Source organism: Cervus elaphus, chromosome 20, assembly GCF_910594005.1.
Source record: "Cervus elaphus chromosome 20, mCerEla1.1, whole genome shotgun sequence".
Lineage (NCBI taxonomy): Eukaryota > Metazoa > Chordata > Mammalia > Artiodactyla > Cervidae > Cervus > Cervus elaphus.
The window spans coordinates 43,374,138-43,392,366 of record NC_057834.1 but is presented as its reverse complement, the minus strand read 5'-3'; the positions used below and the strand labels follow the sequence as shown (position 1 = coordinate 43,392,366).

The 18,229-nt window shown below is 36.8% G+C and overlaps 1 protein-coding gene across 1 annotated transcript in view; it reads left to right on the top strand.

Annotated features, from left to right (window-relative positions):
- VPS45 (vacuolar protein sorting 45 homolog) overlaps positions 1 to 18,229 on the top strand; it is a 64,821-nt gene that overhangs the window by 12,342 nt on the left and 34,250 nt on the right. Inside the window, exons 8-13 of the mRNA XM_043876849.1 lie at positions 1,275 to 1,409; positions 1,841 to 1,954; positions 2,355 to 2,522; positions 12,165 to 12,323; positions 12,706 to 12,813; positions 13,858 to 13,979. Of these exons, the coding sequence (XP_043732784.1) occupies positions 1,275 to 1,409; positions 1,841 to 1,954; positions 2,355 to 2,522; positions 12,165 to 12,323; positions 12,706 to 12,813; positions 13,858 to 13,979 (806 nt within the window). The remainder of the gene's footprint in view (positions 1 to 1,274; positions 1,410 to 1,840; positions 1,955 to 2,354; positions 2,523 to 12,164; positions 12,324 to 12,705; positions 12,814 to 13,857; positions 13,980 to 18,229) is intronic.

Below are 18,229 nucleotides of genomic sequence, written 5' to 3'. Positions count from 1 at the left end.
TAACTTTACACATTTTATATATTATATATTTTATATACTTTTAGTAATAATTAAAGAAATTTTGACAGTGTAAAAAAGTAGAAAGAAAAATATTTGCCTATAATTTGTTTCCCAAAGAAAAGCAATCATTCATTCAACAAATTTCACTGAGGACCTGTTAGGTACCAGGTACTGTATTAAGTACTGGAGATAAAAGGTTAAAAGATACAGTCTCTGTTCTCAAAGAGTTCATGATCCAATGAAGAGAAAGTAAACAGTTCATTTTAATTATGAAGTATGTGCTAATGGCAAAAGCATGCACAGGATGCTGTGTATGAAACATAAAACATTTTGTTGTACTTATTTTAAATGCTCTAATGAAACTTGTTTTTTCAAGGATTCACTTGGCAAATATTTTAGGAAATAAAGTGCCTACTTTTATAATCTATTATTATAACAAATCTAGATTATTTATATATGTATACACTTATACATAGATAAATATTTAGTTTTAGACTCTAGATTTAGGGGGTAATTTGCTGGAAAATACTGTTTTCTCTAATGGGCCTATGACTATTACTAAAAGTCTATTACTAAAGTCTAAAACTATTACTAATAGTTACTAAAGTAACCTATTCTCCGTAAAAGGTGAGAAGGCAAATTTTGGGGTTTCTCCTTTTCAGTTTTACCAAATAAGTTCACATTTTGTAAAACTGGAAGCCCATCCTTCTTCACAATGCATATTGAGTAAAAATATAAAATAAAATGGATTCACAAGCAACTTTCTAAATATGCATGTTTTGATGAACCTACAAGGTTTTTTCTGATAATATTAGTGTTCCCAGGATAAATATAGCACTACTCAGATCTGCAAGAACACACTTCTCATGCTGCAGAAAAACCACAGAAGCATACAGGAAATGGCACAGCTTATAACTGCAGCACCAATATAGCCCTGTCTGTGAAGCCAAAAATATACTCTTAATTCACAGGCAAAAATTGGAGCTAATGATAGATCTAATTTGTTTTCTTTTTATCAGGAATATTAATCTGGCTGCCCTTCTTCCAAAAGTGTGAAATCTAAAAGTATTTTGACTTTTGGATGTTTAACCAATTAAAATGAGAATCATAATGCTTAGTATAGAACAAAATATTAATAAAATTTGAGCTAAATAGAGAACCTCCATGTAAAAAAGACTAGTTTACTAAGAATATTATCAGTTTTTGTTTTCCTGCCAATTAATATTTCCACATATTATCAGTTACTAATTTTTTTGTCATTATTCTTTATCTAGTGGACATACCAGGCCATGGTCCATGAACTACTGGGTATAAACAACAATCGGATTGATCTTTCCAGAGTTCCGGGAATCAGTAAAGATTTGAGAGAGGTGGTCCTATCTGCTGAAAATGATGAGTTCTATGCTAACGTAAGTGGTTTAAAGTTCTTCTTAAATGTTTCTGTGTGAGGTTAATCCTGATTTGTTAGAATGAGAGCAAGCGCGGGATTTCGTGTAGAAGGATGAGAGAGACATCCTATAGATAAACTGCATCTCAAGGGAAAACAGAAGAGTTTTTTCTAACCCTTCAACAATACTTTTTTCTTAGTAATCCTGTACTTAGTTTTGTACTTTAAAGATTAGAACCCAGTTTATTTACTGCCCTCCTGTTCGTAGCTCTTTGTGAGATTAGTAGTGGTATTCATCACCAGTGTCCTGGACAATATCCAGATTTGGTAATTACAATGAAATTTTCTTGCCCTTCAATTCTAACTGTATTCATTGTTCTTTTTCACTTCTTTTAAATTGTCTGAAAGTCAGCCTAGTGGATAGAACTGTGTTTCCAACTTCCTTTTTCACAGAATATGTACCTGAACTTTGCTGAGATTGGTAGCAACATAAAGAATCTCATGGAAGACTTTCAGAAGAAGAAACCAAAAGAACAGCAAAAACTAGAATCAATAGCAGACATGAAGGTAAATTGAACATGTACATGGATGACTAACATGCAAGACTTTGGAACTATTCATGTAAGCAACATTTCTGGAATATTCTGGGTCTGATTTCTGCCTTAAATCCTTTTGTTTGGTTCAAGATTATTTTCTATGTCTCTTTAGGAAACAATATAGTGAAAACTTCATAGTAAGCCATGAACTTCTTTCCATTCTTCAGTCATATTTGAACTATTTAATTACTCAATCTACTGACATATACCAGTCCTTCTCTTCTTAAGCATAACAAAATGCTGTGTGATTGAAAGTTTTAGATGCCTTAGTCTGGGCAGAAGAATAATCCCTTCCTTTTTTTTTCTCTTCTTCATACATGCCTGTCCTGAAGAAATAACAGAACCCCCAATTGATGTTTTTCTCATGGCAGGCCTTTGTTGAGAATTACCCACAGTTCAAGAAGATGTCTGGGACTGTGTCAAAGCATGTGACAGTGGTTGGAGAACTGTCTCGGCTGGTCAGTGAGCGGAATCTGCTGGAGGTTTCAGAGGTTGAGCAAGAACTGGCCTGTCAGAATGACCATTCTAGTGCTCTCCAGGTACCTATTCAGTCCCATTTGATGAGCACCTACTGTAGTAAGCCACTGTGGCAAGCAGAGCAGGCGATACGAAGGCAAGTAATCCTTCTTAACCAACATGGAGTCTACAGTCTAACAAGGAGTTGAGACAGGAACACAAATTAGTATTATTTAAGATAGATGGGCTTCCCTGGTGGCTCAGATGATAAAGAATCTGCCTGTACTGCAGGAGACCCAGGTTCTATCTTTGGATGGGGAAGATAGCCCCTGGAAAAGGAAATGGCAACCCACTCCACTATTGCCTGGAAAATCCATGGACAGAGGAATCTAGTGGGTTACAGTCCATGGGGTTCCAAAGAGCTGGACATGACTGAGTGACTAACACACACACAAGACAGATAGATGATAAGAGACACAGGAGAAGAAAAAAATGTATAGTCCCTAAGGGTTCAGGCAATTAACTAAGTGTTTAGGAGGGCAACCCAGGCAACTAGAAAGAATGCTAGACTAAAATCAGAAGATCTAAATTTTAGTGTTTGAAATGCCACTGCTGGCTTTGGGACCTGGAGCTGTTGGCTTAATTTCTTAGCTATTTTCCTTATTTGTCAAATAGGTATAATGATATGTATCTCACAGGACTGTTAGGAAGATTTAAAGATACAACATCTATTAAAATGCTGGCGTCACCAACTCGATGGACATGAGTTTGAGCAAGCTCTGGGAGTTGGTGATGGACAGGGAAGCTTGGCATGCTGCAGTCCATAGGGTCGCAAAGAGTTGGACGTGACTGAGCAACTGAACTGAAGTTTATACTATTGAGCATCTGCTTTTTATTCCACAATCATGTGAATGCCTGCTCCATGTGCATAGTACAATGAGTATCTAGAGGAACAAAAATAAATAAAATACTATCTTCTTCCTCAAAGAGTTCACATATTAATAAGGGAGAAAGAAGTTTAAACTAGGAGTTATAATATATGCAATAAGTGCTATACTAGAGGTATTACAAAGGAATATGGAAATACAGAGGAAGGACAGCTGTTTTCCGTAAGGATGTGGCTTCTTAGAGAAGAAGATATTACTTTTCAAGAAAAGAAATTCTCAGCAGAGAGAATGCAGACATGGAGATGTTCAGGAAAAGAACCAAGGGAACAGAGACTAACTCAATGTAGCTAGTGCTGGATACATAAGGCCTGGTTATGGCCACTGAAGGAGATTGGGCTTTAATCTTAAAATGACAGGAGCTATCAGAGGATTTTAGCAGAAAAGCGACATAATCAGACAATTGGGCTGCATTTCAAGTTAATGTTTAAGTCAAAGTTGTGGTACTGACTATAGTAAGATTTGAGGTTATTAGGGACAGTTTCTTAGAGAAGGTGATATTTAGATGGACTGTAAATAATGAATGGAATCTGGAGGAGGATTTCAGCAAAGCAAAGATGCAGAAGTATGCAAAAAAATAATAAACAGCATGACCTGTTGAGAGTGGGTGTGGAAGAGAAATAGGAGATAAAATTGAATTGGTAAACAGGAGCTAGTTTATGAAGATGCTTGTGAGAGGAATTTGTATTTGCTGAGATAGGCAAAGAGATCCAGCATAGAGTCTTATGTAGAAGTTGATATGATGAAAGTAGTATTTTAGGAAATTTAATAAGGTTGCTTTGGAGGTGAAAAAATTAAAACCAGGGAGGCTTAAAAAACTCTTCATAGTAGTAAAAATGTACAGAAGGACAAATGTGAAAGACAGTATCAAAGGGAAAAAATAATTTAGGGACAGATTGGCTATAAGGATAACAAGAGAGAACAAATCAGAGATAATTCCAAAGTTCCTGAGACGTGACAAAATGTGGTATCACCAACAGTAAGTAACTTGGGAATGAGAGTCCTTTGGGAAATGGCTGTTTCTAAGCCATTTATTATAAGAAGCACATTTCCTTACTAATAGGACCCTATATTCTAAATCCTAGTCTCTTTCTCTCTTGCAGTTGTACTTTATAAAATAAAGCCAGCATGGTATAATGGAAGCAACACAGGGTTTGCAGCCAGACTGTCTTGGCTTATATCCTGTCTCTATGTATCAACATTTCTTTGGGAAAATTACTTATTTTGCCCAAGCTTATCATAAAGTTTGATAATGATTTCAAACTTTTAGGTTGTTATCAGGATTCAGTGAGATGTAAAATGCTTCCCATATGATAGGTGCTTTGTAAAGGTTAGTTTCTTTCCTCTTAGCATAATTTTTGGTTTGGTTTTGTTGTTGGCTGCCTTGGGCTTCCCTGGTAGCTCAGACAGTAAAGAATACATCTGCAATGTGGGAGACCTCAGTTTGATCCCTGGGTTGGGAAAATCCCCTGGAGGTGGGCATGGCAGCCCACTCCAGTATTCTTCTTGCCTGGAGAATTCCATGGACAGAGGAGCCTGGCAGGCTGCAGTCGATGGGGTCGCAAAGAGTCGGATACAACTGAGCGACTAAGGACAGCCACAGCCTGGGTCATAGCCGTGGCACTGGGGATCTTTCCTTGGTGCGGGGCCTCTCTAGTTGTGGTGCGTGGGCTTAGTTGCTGCACAGTGTGTGGGATCTTAGTTCCACAGCCAGGGATCCAGCTGGCATCCCCTGCATTGGCAGGCAGATTCTTAACCATTGGACCGCCAGGGAAGTCCTTTAGCGTAGTTTTTTAAAGATATGATACAATTGAAAGAAACAAATTCACCCACCTGTGGTTGCTCTAGTTATATATACTAAAGCCTTTACTGTGATTTATAGTTGCTGATTTTTACTTTTTAAAAATCTTTACCAAGATTTCCTCTTGGTAAACATTATTTTTAAAATCATAGAGATGCTATTTGCTTTATATTTATGAAAAGTACTTCTGTCAGCAGTTCTATCTCTGTATTCTTAAATCTTCACAAAGAACTTTTAGGGTGACTTTTATTTTTAGTTGTATTAAATTCTAATTAGTTTTTAATCAATATTTGTTGAAATATAGTTGATTTACAGTGTTGTGTTAACTTCTGCTGTATAGGAAAGTGATTCAGTTTTATATAGATATACTTTTTTATATTCTTTTCTATTATGGTTTAGTGTAAGTTTTAATTCTTAAATAGATTATATAAGTATTTGATGAAAGAGATAAATAGTACAAACTGAATCTGTTAGTAGTTTCACTTGCATCCTTACTGTTGTTCTGTGTATGTGCAAGCCTATGTGAGTGTGTATATTTCCTTCTCTCTCTTTTTAAAAATTCAGATGATACCATATTGTACACATAGTTTTGCATTTTGCTTTTTCACTAACTTTGTGTCTCAGAGACTGTTCCAGACTAGAACCTAAACACTCATTCTATTAAATCACTAAATAGTATTCCTTTATAAAGATACTTCATAATCTATTTAACTTCACCAACTTTCTTTAAACAACACTGCTAATAACAGTTTAGAGTTGGTCTGTGGGCCTAATAGAAGTATTCCTATGGAAAACTTTTTATTTTTCTCAATAAGATGAATTTTGTTCTCTTATGAAATAAAAACAGAATTGTGTCCTGTAACTAAATTTAAATTTCCTTATGTTTCTTTATCATTTTAGCTTTCCCTTTAAAACAATAGAACCAAACTTAATCACTAGCCAATTTTAGTATCTTTATTTGTATCTCACCATATGGAAAGCAGTTAGAAATGGCTACTATAATTCCTTTGCCTGAAATCTTATTTTTTGTTCATTTTAAAAGAAAAATAGACACTTTAAAATATAAATTCCATTTGTGATCCACTTTGCCAGTACAGCATGCAGGGTTCCCCAACCAGGGATCTAACCCGTGCCCTCTGCATTGAGAGCCTAGAGTCTCAACCACTGGACTGCTAAGAAATCCCTATATTTTTAAAAATTATCTTTTGAAGGTTTTCTTGCCCATGGTATTAGGGCTTTACAGTGAGCAGTTGACTTCGACTCCACCACCATAAAGGATTTCTTTGCCAACATGATGTAAATAGTCAATAAAGAGAACTTCTGTTTAATAATGAGCAGATGCCAAGGGCCTGACCCACAGATGGGATACAGCATTCCTTGGCTTGACCTTAGATGATGATAACGTCATGGAACAATGAATTGATTTTTGAGTAGAGATGAGGTTTGCTTTAGTGAATAGTGACTGTATCATGGTGAGGGAGGAAAAGCTCATATATTGCTAAAAATTAACCTAAAAATTGCTGCCGCTAATAACCAGTTATCCAGTTTGATTCAGAAGAATTTCACTAGAACCAAACTGCAGTGTACTGTCATTGAAACATGTGCACAGCCTTGGAAAAGACTGATTAGTAAGGAAGATTTTTTTTCATACCATAAAGGAAAAATCTTCAGAAAATAAACAATTCCCCTTCCCTCTCTGCATGGTTGTGTTGTCATATCACAACTTTTCATTCGAAATAAGAATCTAGTCTATTTTATATTTTTCTTTCCTGACCTTGGGTAAAAGATCTTAAATCATGCCATTAGTAACACATAGGACAATAAATATTTGTTAGAGAAATGAAGGTAAAGTAAAGAGTTCTGTTTGAAGCAGTATAGAATAGAATAGCGATTGAAAGGGCTTGAATCTTTGACGTCTTGGGTTTGAAAATGACTCTTAGCCACTCCAGTCTTAGTCTTTTTGTCTGTAAAATGGGGGGAAATGTCAGTACTTAGCTCAAAGATTTTTGTGAGGATCCAGTGAGCTAGTACATATAAAACACTTAATATGGTACCTGGTGCTTATAACATTCAATGAATGTTAACCATCACTATTTTTAGTATTACTTTTTGATGGTGCATTCCCTTTTTTATGGCATCCAGGACATGTTTTTTAATTCACTAGTTATCTTGGAACTCTCTCTGATTTTAGAAAGGCTTTTTTGCTTCTCATTAGAATCGTAAGAAAATTGTTTGGGACACATTGAGCTGACAATTTTACTTTGACCAACTAAGATTTAAAATGTTCCTGTCTCTCTAAACCATCATTTAACTAATGTTTCAGAAACAGTGTTGACCAGCAGAAGACCTACAACAAAGCTAATTTGACTAGTCATTAAGTAAAAGAAACCTAACTCAAATATATTTTCCAGTTAATGGAACTGGAACTGGATCTCGCCTACTTTCTATCTTTTTTTTCTAGATAAGCTCTTTATAGTCCCATAACACTGTTCTCTCAGACTGTTAGATTAAACCCAATTTTAAAATCATATCAACATGCTAAAGACTTCTGCCAGTTTCGTCTTGCTGTTCTAGTCTGTTAGCTTATAATGCTATTCACTGAGTGTTTTACTACAAAACTGTGATAGTTGATAACAGGGTACAGAGCTTGTTCTTGAGGTTAAATTAAAGCCAAAATAAAGGGGGGGGGGGGAATTATCTTTAGTTGCAGACTTCAACTGTATTTTGTACAATAGTTTAAAATATAGGTTGTCATTGTCATCTTTTAGTCACTAAGTCATGTCCAACTCTTTTGCGACCCCATGGACTGTAGCCCACCAGGCTCCTCTGTCCATGGGACTTCTCAGGCGAGAATACTGGAGTCGGTTTCCCATTTCCTTCTCCATGAAATATAGGTATGTCAATACAAATCTTTTTTTCTTGTGCTGCTTTAGCATAGTTTTGGTAGAAGAAAACAGAAAAGTAGTCAGCCCAAGATAACAGAAGAATCTCTAAATATCAGAATTGTTTTTTAGTTAATGTCTTTTTGAATGAATGTTAGCTCCATTTTGAAACTTGACCTTCACAAATCGTGTTTTTGTGTTTCTTTTCCTATTCCTTCATTGGGCCTACACTAATGTTAAAATTCAGTGGAAGATTTTTGAATCCCATCTTCTTAAGTGGACAATAGTTTTCTGTTTCACTCTTTACTCAGCTGCTGTTATTATGTAACAGTATACTTTTTCTCTCTTGATTATCTCTAGGTTATGGGAGATTTAATAAGAAAAAAGATACCAAAAAGTCATTATGTAATTCAGCCATATTTTCAACATATAAATACCTCTATGAAGCATATACCGCCTATGTAATTGAAGGCTCTCAGATTCTTTTTCTCCTCTTCCCTGGTTAACACCCTGGAATCTCGTATAATGTATGTCACTATTAGTCAAGTTGAGTCAAGTAGCCATGAGGGAAGTAGTTCAAAATTAAGTCAAAGGATAACATGGTATCCAGGCAGACAAAAAGGCCCTGCTTCTTCAAGGACTTATATAACTGAGAAAGAAGAAAGAATTCAGCTTGTACCTACATGTGTCTTTTCATGAGGAACTAGGTGAGTTTAACTGGAATACTGACCTGAGCTATGGGTTGGGTCCTCAGGGCTCAAGAGAAAGCAGAGTAGTCTTGGACCAGATCTGGGCTATCAGATCACAAGGCCTCCCATCGAGGAAAAGCTAAGCGTCAAGCCACAGACTCTAAAAACCAGTACCACATTTCAAGGAATAGAAGTGGGAAGGATTTATTAATGGGAAACAGAGCCAGGAATCAAGATTGAAGGGAAGGTAATTAGAAAGGGGGCAAATAGGAAGGGTATAAACTAATTACTGCAAATAGTCTTTGTCACCATTCTGGTTTTTGTGGGTTTATAGTTACTTGAGTATCATGTTTGCTTAGATGTACAAAGACAGGTTGGGCTTCCCTGGTGGCTCAGTGGTAAAGAATCCACCTGCCAATTCAGGAGGCAGGGGTTCCATCCTTGGGTTGGGAAGATCCCCAGGAGAAGGAAATGGCAACCCACTCCAGTATTCTTTCCTGGGAAATCCCGTGGACAGAGGAGCTTGGAGGGCTGCAGTCCATGGGGTCACAAAAGAGTTGGACATGACTTAGCAACTAAACAACAAAGACAGATCAGTCAGAAATTGAGTAGATTTAAGGTAAAAAGAGACTACAGGGGCAGAAAATGAAACATTGTGCTTATAAGAACAGCAGCAACAGAGATCTCAGATGGATGTTTTAAACTTAAGCCAAGTAACTGAGATGCTTATGAAACGGTATATTTTTACTTGATAAGGAATTTGTATCCTGAAATTTCTCCATATTATGATAAAAATTAGTGGAATGTGTGAACAGGCTATTCTAAATAGCCTGTATTTAGTCACTGCTCTATGGAATAGTTACCACAAAAGGGAAAAGAAGTAAAGAAAGTTTTGTGATTGCAGGGTTTAAATCTGTAGAAGAGAAATTTCTTCCTTTTTGATCCTGTAAGGATGATGGTAGTGAAATGTTCACCCAGAAAAGCAACAGTAGAAATCCTACTGAGAGAACTTTCTACTAGAAAGCTACCTAGGAGGCTCTGCATTTCATCATTGTCCCTCTTTTTAGTGTGAACAGTAGAGTTCTTAGACATTAGACATGGTTGTCCTGAAGTACTAAAAAGATAATGTATTTAAAAGCATCTTGTAAGTTGCAGAGTACTATACAGATGTTAGTGGTTATGTCCTCAGAATCCAGTGCCCTCCAAAACTCTTACTAGTCTTTCAACTCATTTCTTTCTCTGATTTCCATATCCCTATTAATAGCATCTCTTTCAGTCTCTCAAACTAATTCCGAAAGCTTAGTTTTTGAGGCCTTTTGTAGAAATGAAGTCTTTTATGATTCCTCAGTAACTAGACGGACGTCTCTTTACTTTGGGTTCTCTTTCCCCCACTGCACTGATTTTCAGTTTTTGGTTTTTGCATACATATGTTTCTGTTATAATACCACATATGTGTTCCTGAAAAAACTTCACATTCTGCAAAATCATGCACTAAAAATAAACAAGGGTTATGGGAAAATAGGGTTATAAGCAGATCACTTAAAATTTATATAACTAAAAAAAGAAAGAAAGAAAAGTCTACATAACTTTGTAAGCAGAGCCCTAATAAAATAATAACAATCCTAAAAAAAAAAATAATAATAACAATCCTAATTAAAATGCTAGCACAGTTAAATTTCCACTGGCATTTGCACCTGGAGAAGGAAATGGGAACCCACTCCAGTTTTCTTGCCTGGAGAACTCCATGGACAGAGGAGCCTGGTGGGCTACGGTCCGTGGGGTCGCAAAGAGTTGGGTATGACAGCGACTGACACTTGCACCTAGAAATGTACTCAGACCATCCTTTGTGGTTTTACTCTGTGGCTCATGTCTTTTTCTTCAACAGATAAGGCCTCGAAAATATCTGCTTCTCATAGAGACTTGTGTCGTCAAAATTAAAAGTACAATATGAGGATATCAGTCAGTTTTGGGTGGTTGTTTTGTTTTTCTTTTTGACACAGATAAACATCTTTGCATTCTTTTCATTCACATTTTCCCTTTCCCCATGTAGCTTAACATTGTGGAAAGTGCAGCAGTTCTTAAAGCTACAAAGCCAGTTACTTCTTACAAAAAACACTTCTGTTGAATTTTCATCTTTTTCCTTAACATATTGGTGAAGCATGTTCTTTAAAGAGGAAACTTGTCCCTGATCTTTTCTAAATATTAACTTGCTGAAAAATTACGTACAAACCAATATGCCTTGTGTTATTCCCATGTTTACCAATCTTGTAGAGCTAAAGCACATTAAGAAATGTATTTTATAGCAGAATGAGCTATACTGTTTTATCCTCCTTCACCCCATTGTCTGTAACTCACTGAGGACAGAAAGTGTCTCTAACTCATCTCTGTATCACCTCCAGTGCCTGGCATAGTACCTTGTGCTTACAAGAGTGATTAAAAGTATTTGTTGGCTCTAATTAATTGGTTCTGCTGCATAATAAACATAAATCTTTACTGTAGGGAAGTCTCCTTATGGGAGAATTGATAAAACCTAAACATCATTTTGTCTACTTTCCTTTGCTGTCAGTACCTGCCCTCTTAAGATCATAAGTGCTCAATTTACAGATTACCTGCTGTTACATATTCATATCTCTGTGAACCATGTTGAGACATACTGTTACATATGATGCTTCTTGGAGGTTAAGCCCGTTCTATGTAAAATCCTACCAACGTGTCTTCGTTTAACTGGTCAGTGACTAACACTGAAAGAAGGCAATAGTTTCCCGAGTCGACTGGTAAGTTCCCTTGTGTGCTGTATTGACTGAAGCAGTAGAACTAGTGGTGGGAATAATATGTATTCCTTATTTTGGCAAGGAAATTGTAATCTCTCCTACATAAGACCCTGGACTATCTTAGTCAAAGGAAAGAAAAGAGGAAATAACCATGGTTAAATTCATATTTGTCTTAAGCAGTTAAAATGAGAATTTATATCCTTATTTAATTCTTATCTTAGGCAAAAGGCGTTTAATTTTCTGTCACTGAAACAGTTGCTAAGCCTATGACCTGTACATTGCCTTCGTAGTGATCTTGTGTGCTCAGTCACTTCAGTTGTGTCCAACTCTTTGCGACCCTGTGGACTGTAGCCCGACAGGCTCCTCTGTCCATGTGATTCTCCAGGCAAGAATACTAGAGTGGGTTGCCCTGCCCTTCTCCAGAGGATCTTCCCAACCCAGGGATCGAACCTGCGTCTCCTGTGTCTCCTGCTTTGCAGGCAGATTCTTTACCCACTGAGCCACCTGGGAAGCCCAGTGATCTTAGTCATGCATATCTTAGTCAGATGTATCACTACCATTCAGTAATTCTTAGAACTAAGATATTATACATCACCCAAGTGAAGGGAGGGTAAATATCAGTTCTCTGTATTTTCCAGAACGTAAAGAGGCTCCTGCAGAACCCCAGAGTGACGGAGTTTGATGCTGCCCGCCTGGTGATGCTTTATGCCCTACATTACGAGCGACACAGCAGCAATAGCCTACCAGGGTTAATGATGGACCTTAGGAATAAAGGTGTTTCTGAGAAGTATCGAAAGGTAACCAGATTTATGTATGAATCCCACCAAACAGGAACCAACTCTATTGTTACAGCCTTTTAGTTCCAACAGATGATGAGTCATACTGTCTTTATGGACTTCCCTGGTAGCTCGGTAAAGAATCCACCTGCAATGCAGGCGACCCCAGTTCAATTCCTGGGTCAGGAAGATCCACTGGAGAAGGAATAGGCTACCCACTTCAGTATTCTTGGGCTTCCCTTTTGGCTCAGCTGGTAAAGAATCCGCCTGCAATGTGGGAGACTGGGTTCGATCCTATTTCTGTCCTCTCATGTCTTCATTTCCTTAGTAAAGTTTTCTTCCTGTTCCCCAAGCAGTAAGAAGTTATTTCTCTCTCTCTCTCTTCTTTTTTTTTAAAACAAAGCTTGTGTCTGCAGTAATTGAATATGGTGGTAAACGGGTCAGAGGAAGTGACCTCTTCAGCCCCAAAGATGCTGTGGCTATTACCAAACAGTTCCTCAAAGGATTAAAGGTATATCACTATGCTTTCCTAAATAAGAAACAGTTGAAGCCCCTGACCCTGAGAGTGAATGAATGTGATCTTCCAAGTAACTTGAGGATTGCTGCTGATTTAGTACTATGTCAGTAAATGAGGGACTTCCCAGGTGGCGCTAGTGGTAAGGAACCTGCCTGCCGATGCAGGAGACACAGGAGATGCGGGTTTGATCCCTAGGTTGGGATCCTCCTGTGGAGGAGGGCATGGCAATCCACTCCAGTACTGTTGCCTGGAGAATTCCATGGAAGAGGAGCCTGGCGGGTTACAGTCTATGGGGTCGCAGAGTAGGACATGACTGAAGTGACTTAGCATGCATGCATGCAGTTAAGTGAAATTAAAGCAGATGGTCGCTTGAAAGCTTTTTCTTTACTTTTTTTTTTTTTTTAATGCTTTCTGTATTGGAACAGCATCAGCATTGGCCCAAATAGCTAACAAGGGAATAGTAAGATATTTCCAGAAATACCCAAGAATAAAAAGGCAGACAGTTCTGTTAGTCATAACTGTTTTACTCCATTTGTTTATAATTTAAGGTCTGTCAGGTAATTTTTCTGTGACAGAAATTAAAGATGAAGCAAGCAATTATAAATCTTTTAAAACTACCTATTTTCTTAATATGGTCAAAAGTTAGTTGTAATCTGCTAGCCTTTCTTATGTTTCCTGAAAGTTTTTCATTTTCCTGAGTGTGTCTCGTCTCTTTTGCTACATAGTCCTTTTCTTTTTATTTACCTATCATATAATATTTTCTCAAAAGAATGAATCAGTGAAGAGATGATAAGGAATTTAAGCAGTTGCATTTTAAAAATTCCTTTATAATAGCTAGCCTTAAATTACAGAGTATTTTCATAAGATTGGAACATTTCTATTGATGAAAATAATTAACTAAAATTCTCCTAAAATTCCTGCTTGACTCTTATCCCATGAAAAATCTATTGCATGTCCTTTTCTGATATGAGTTATCATTAACAGTTACATTGCACGTTTCAAAAAAAATGACATAAGAACCATTTCCCCCTGTCTTAGGGAGTAGAAAATGTATATACTCAGCATCAACCTTTCTTACATGAGACCCTGGACCATCTCATCAAAGGAAAGCTTAAAGAAAACCTGTATCCTTATCTAGGCCCCAGCACACTCAGAGACAGGTAAGAGAACAAAGATATTAATAATAAAAATCAGAAACACTAAGAAAATAGGAAATTTAGGGTACTATAAGAGACTACAACTAAGATTCTATCATTCTACTCTTCCTTTCCCAGTTGTTTCAATTCTCAGATTCTTCTGGTTTTACATGTGTCAAAGTTAGATTTAAATTCCTCTATCAAGCCTAAAGTATTATTTCTGTTGGAATACAGAAACAAATGTTTTGGAGCACTCCAAATACTTGTGTCCTGTCCTTAAGTATCAGACTAGTTCACTTATGCCATTTAAGGTTCAGTTCCATGGCATCTAGCATTTGGAGTTTCAAACATTAAAGCTGAAAATAGATTTGCTGCTCGATTGCCATCCAGAGCAGGTTGTTACTATTTTTGGCGAGGACTGGACTTTGCCAAATGTGGCCAGTATACACACTGAGACCTAATTAACAAAGGCCTTTTGTCACACTGGAGGAAAGGATGGTTTTCTTTTTAGGTATTAACCAAAGGAAGCAATTTTAATCCGGTGGTTTGTAAAACTTGTCCAGAATAAACTTACATAAGCCAACCTGAAATTTTAAATATACATAAATTCTACCTAGTTATAAATTCTATACAAAAAAAAGTATGTATTTTTTATTGGGACAACATATTATAAAGGGCCTAATATATGTAGCTGAATCCTATTAGATAGATTGATTTGAGAATTGTTACCATTGGTATAATTCTTCTATTATTTCAGCTAATTGTAATCTAAGTCCTTGGAAGAATAGTGTTTTATAAATGTAGTAAATTTCCAAAAGGAGAAAAATGTTTTGAGGTACATAAATTACTCTTGTATGATAAAAATATACTTTTTCACTTTTTTTCTTAAAAAAACTGTAGTCTGGTAACAGAACAGAAAAAAATTCTTTTTAAAAATCCAAGGTTGAGAAGCAGAACATCCGGGGTTAAATTCAGACAGTACACTTATTTGGCATCAAAATTTAGAAATGTCAGCAAAGTGGTAAAAAGGAAAGCCAGCCCAAAGCTATTCACCTGAGAGGCTTTTTCAAAAACAGTATAACTCTATTAAATAGCCTGCTAATTAACATGATAAAAGTAAAAATATTGATTTTCTTATGAATTTCATATAAGAATTATTGAACAAGAAATTGGCTAAAGGGACATAATAGATCACCAGAAGAGTGGATGATTAGTTCATAACAGCAAACCTTTCTAATTTGGGGAATTCCTTTCCAAATAAATTTCAAAATGATGCTCTTCCAGCAAAATGCACAATTTATCAGTTGTCAGCATTTGTTAAAGCATTTGTCACTATTACCTAAATATATATTAATAATTCAATTGCTTCATCCTTTTTTTATAACAAATATTTGAATGCTTTCTTTATGTCAAGAACTGCTTAAGATGCTGGGGAAGTAGAAGTGACAGGAAAGGCAAAGTACCTGCCTTAACTTACATGAAGGAGACAGACAGTAAACTAGTAAACAAATAAAAAATATAATTTGAAGGAGATAAGTGCTGTTCAGGAAATAAATAGGATAATAAGCTACAGAGTACTTTGTCAAGGTGGGGAGGGCTACTTTAGATGGAGAGAACCTCTCTATAAAGAAGTGATTTTGAAGATGAGTTTTGAATTACAAGAAAGAACCAATCACATAATAATGAGAAAGAAAAGCATCATAAGCAGAGGGTACACCAGAACAAAGTCCTTGAAGAAAGAAAACTTCGCAAGTTCATGGAACAGAAAAAAGTCCAGTGCAGTTGGAGCATAAGCAAGTAAGGAGGAAATAAGTTGAGAGGATAAGTAGGGCTGGATCACATGGGGTCTTGTAGCCCCTGGTAAAGATTTTTTTTGTTTTTATTTTCAGTGGCATAGAAAGCCACTAAAGAGCTTTAAACATTCAAATGACATGAACTGAATCATGTATTAAAAGATAAGTTTGTGGGGAGAATGGATTATTGAAGGCAAAGTTAGAAGCAGAAAGACTACTTTGGAGGTGGCTGCAGTAGTCCAAGTAAGAAATGAAGATGCTTTGGATAAGGAGCCTGGGCGCAAAGGTAGAATCAATAGACTTACTTAATGGGAGTAGAGTAATGGGACAAGGGTAAGAGAGAAGTCAAGAATAATTCTCAGGTTTTAGAAGGAAATCAAGAGTTTTATTGTTAAACTGCAGATATCTCTTAGATAATTGGAAATGTTCAATGCTAAATTGGGAGTCAACAAGATTTTGGTAACTTAAAGCTATGGGATTAGACTAGATCACTCAGGGAGAGAGCATAGAAGGGGAAAAGAAAGAGTCCAGGACTAAGCACTGAATAGAGAATATGGAGTCAGCAATGGAGACTGAAGAAGAGACAGACAGACAGGAGGAAAAACCAGAAAAGCTTGATGTCATAAAGATCAAGGTGTGAGTGGTTACCTAAAGACTAGTCTTCTCAGACATAAAAAATTGAGGACAGTGAAGAATCCATCAGATTTGGCAATATGAAGGTCTTTGATGACTTTATTCCCCAGTTTCAGTGAGTTTGGAAGCCAAATTAGGGTTACAAGAAATAAGATGGAGATAACAGATACATGTATGTAACACTTTTTAAGAAGTTTTACATGAAGGGGGTCAGAAAAGGGGATCGTAGTTAGAAGAGACTGGGCTTGGGGGAAAGAGAAATTCTAGAGCATAATTATAATCTGATGAGAATTATCCTAAAGAAAGAGAAATAGGTACTGCAGAAGAGAAAGGGGAAGAGTTGCAGAAGTGAAGTCTGAGGGAGCTAGAACACCAGCAGAGGAGATTTTGATAGGAGCAGAGGTACTTCTTTCACTGTAATAGCTTTGATGGTGAGAACATGGAAACCATCTTGTCTGATTACTTCTATTTTTTCAGTAAAATATGACATCAAGCTATTAAGTGAGGTACAGGATAAAAAGAAAAAACATTGTGAAACTGTTATTTTTAGGCTTGGAATCAAATTTATTAGGGAAATGTAAGTAAAACTTCTAAGCAGGGTTGAGCCCCATTGGAGTTTTGTGGTGTTGGTTTAAAATACAGCCCATGCGCCTAGTTGTGTGGTTTTTCTCTAGCAGCTTTTAGCTGCACTAGAGTAAATGAAGAGAAGGCTGATAGCTGGGTTCAGCCAGGATTTAGGGAAATGAAAAAAAGGAAGGTATTGGATAGTGGATAGTGAAAAAAGTATTGTTGAATGAATTGGAGGTATTGATGAGGTCAAGGAATTATTTCTTAGTAGAGATATTGGCATAAGTGAGTTGAAAGTTGAGAGACTGGTTATTAGAGAAAGAAGCCTTGAATTCAAGATGGAGTGGGTAGCCGTTCCCTTCTCGAGGGGATCTTCGCAACCCAGGGATCAAACCCAGGTCTCCCACATTGCAGGCTGATTCTTTACCAGCTGAGCCACCAGGGAAGCCCTTTTGTATTGCAGATACTTGTAATGAAAAAGTTTATGTTATAATCATGGGTGTTGGTGGCTGTGAGGGATGGAAGAACAAATCAGTATGGGTGAGGAGACTGGGATGTGAGATGGTGTTAAAGTCACTGAAAATCTTGAAAGGAGCAAGAATGAAAAGGAGGACAGTAAACCAGAGTTAAAGTCTTCAGGGAATAAGAGAGTGACCAGGAAAGGAGGTCAGGAGAAAACAGTGCAACTATGTCCTGAGCTTCTGAGACAATGAAAATTGTGAAGAAGGCAGAAAATTGGTTATGAAGCTGTGGTAGGAGGCATAGAAGATACCTCTACCACCTCCTGGCCCTGTTCTTAACAGAAAGAAGACCGCAGAGGACTTGAAAAGACCTACTAAACAATATACTTTTTAAAATTTGCCATATAGATATACTCACACAAGTACACAAAGACATGTACACACAAGGATATTTACCAAAACATCATTTGTAGTGGTGAAAAAAAAAAGAAAACATCCAGAAACAAGGTAAATATTTTTCAATGGAGAACTAGCTACCTAGATTATAGTACATTACTGTGCATTCTTCTTAAGAAATGGCATAACTCTTCATGGCGTGATACCAAAAACTTTCTAAGATATATTAGATAGAAAATCAAGATGCTATAATACCCCTTTTGTGTAAAACTGTATATTAGCATAAATGTGATTGTGTACATAGGTGTATATAAATAAGTCTGAGCTTGACTGTACATATATATCTGTGCGGGCTTCTCTTGTGGCTCAGCTGGTAAAGAATCTGCCTGCAATACAGGAGACCTGGGTTCAATCCCTGGGTTGG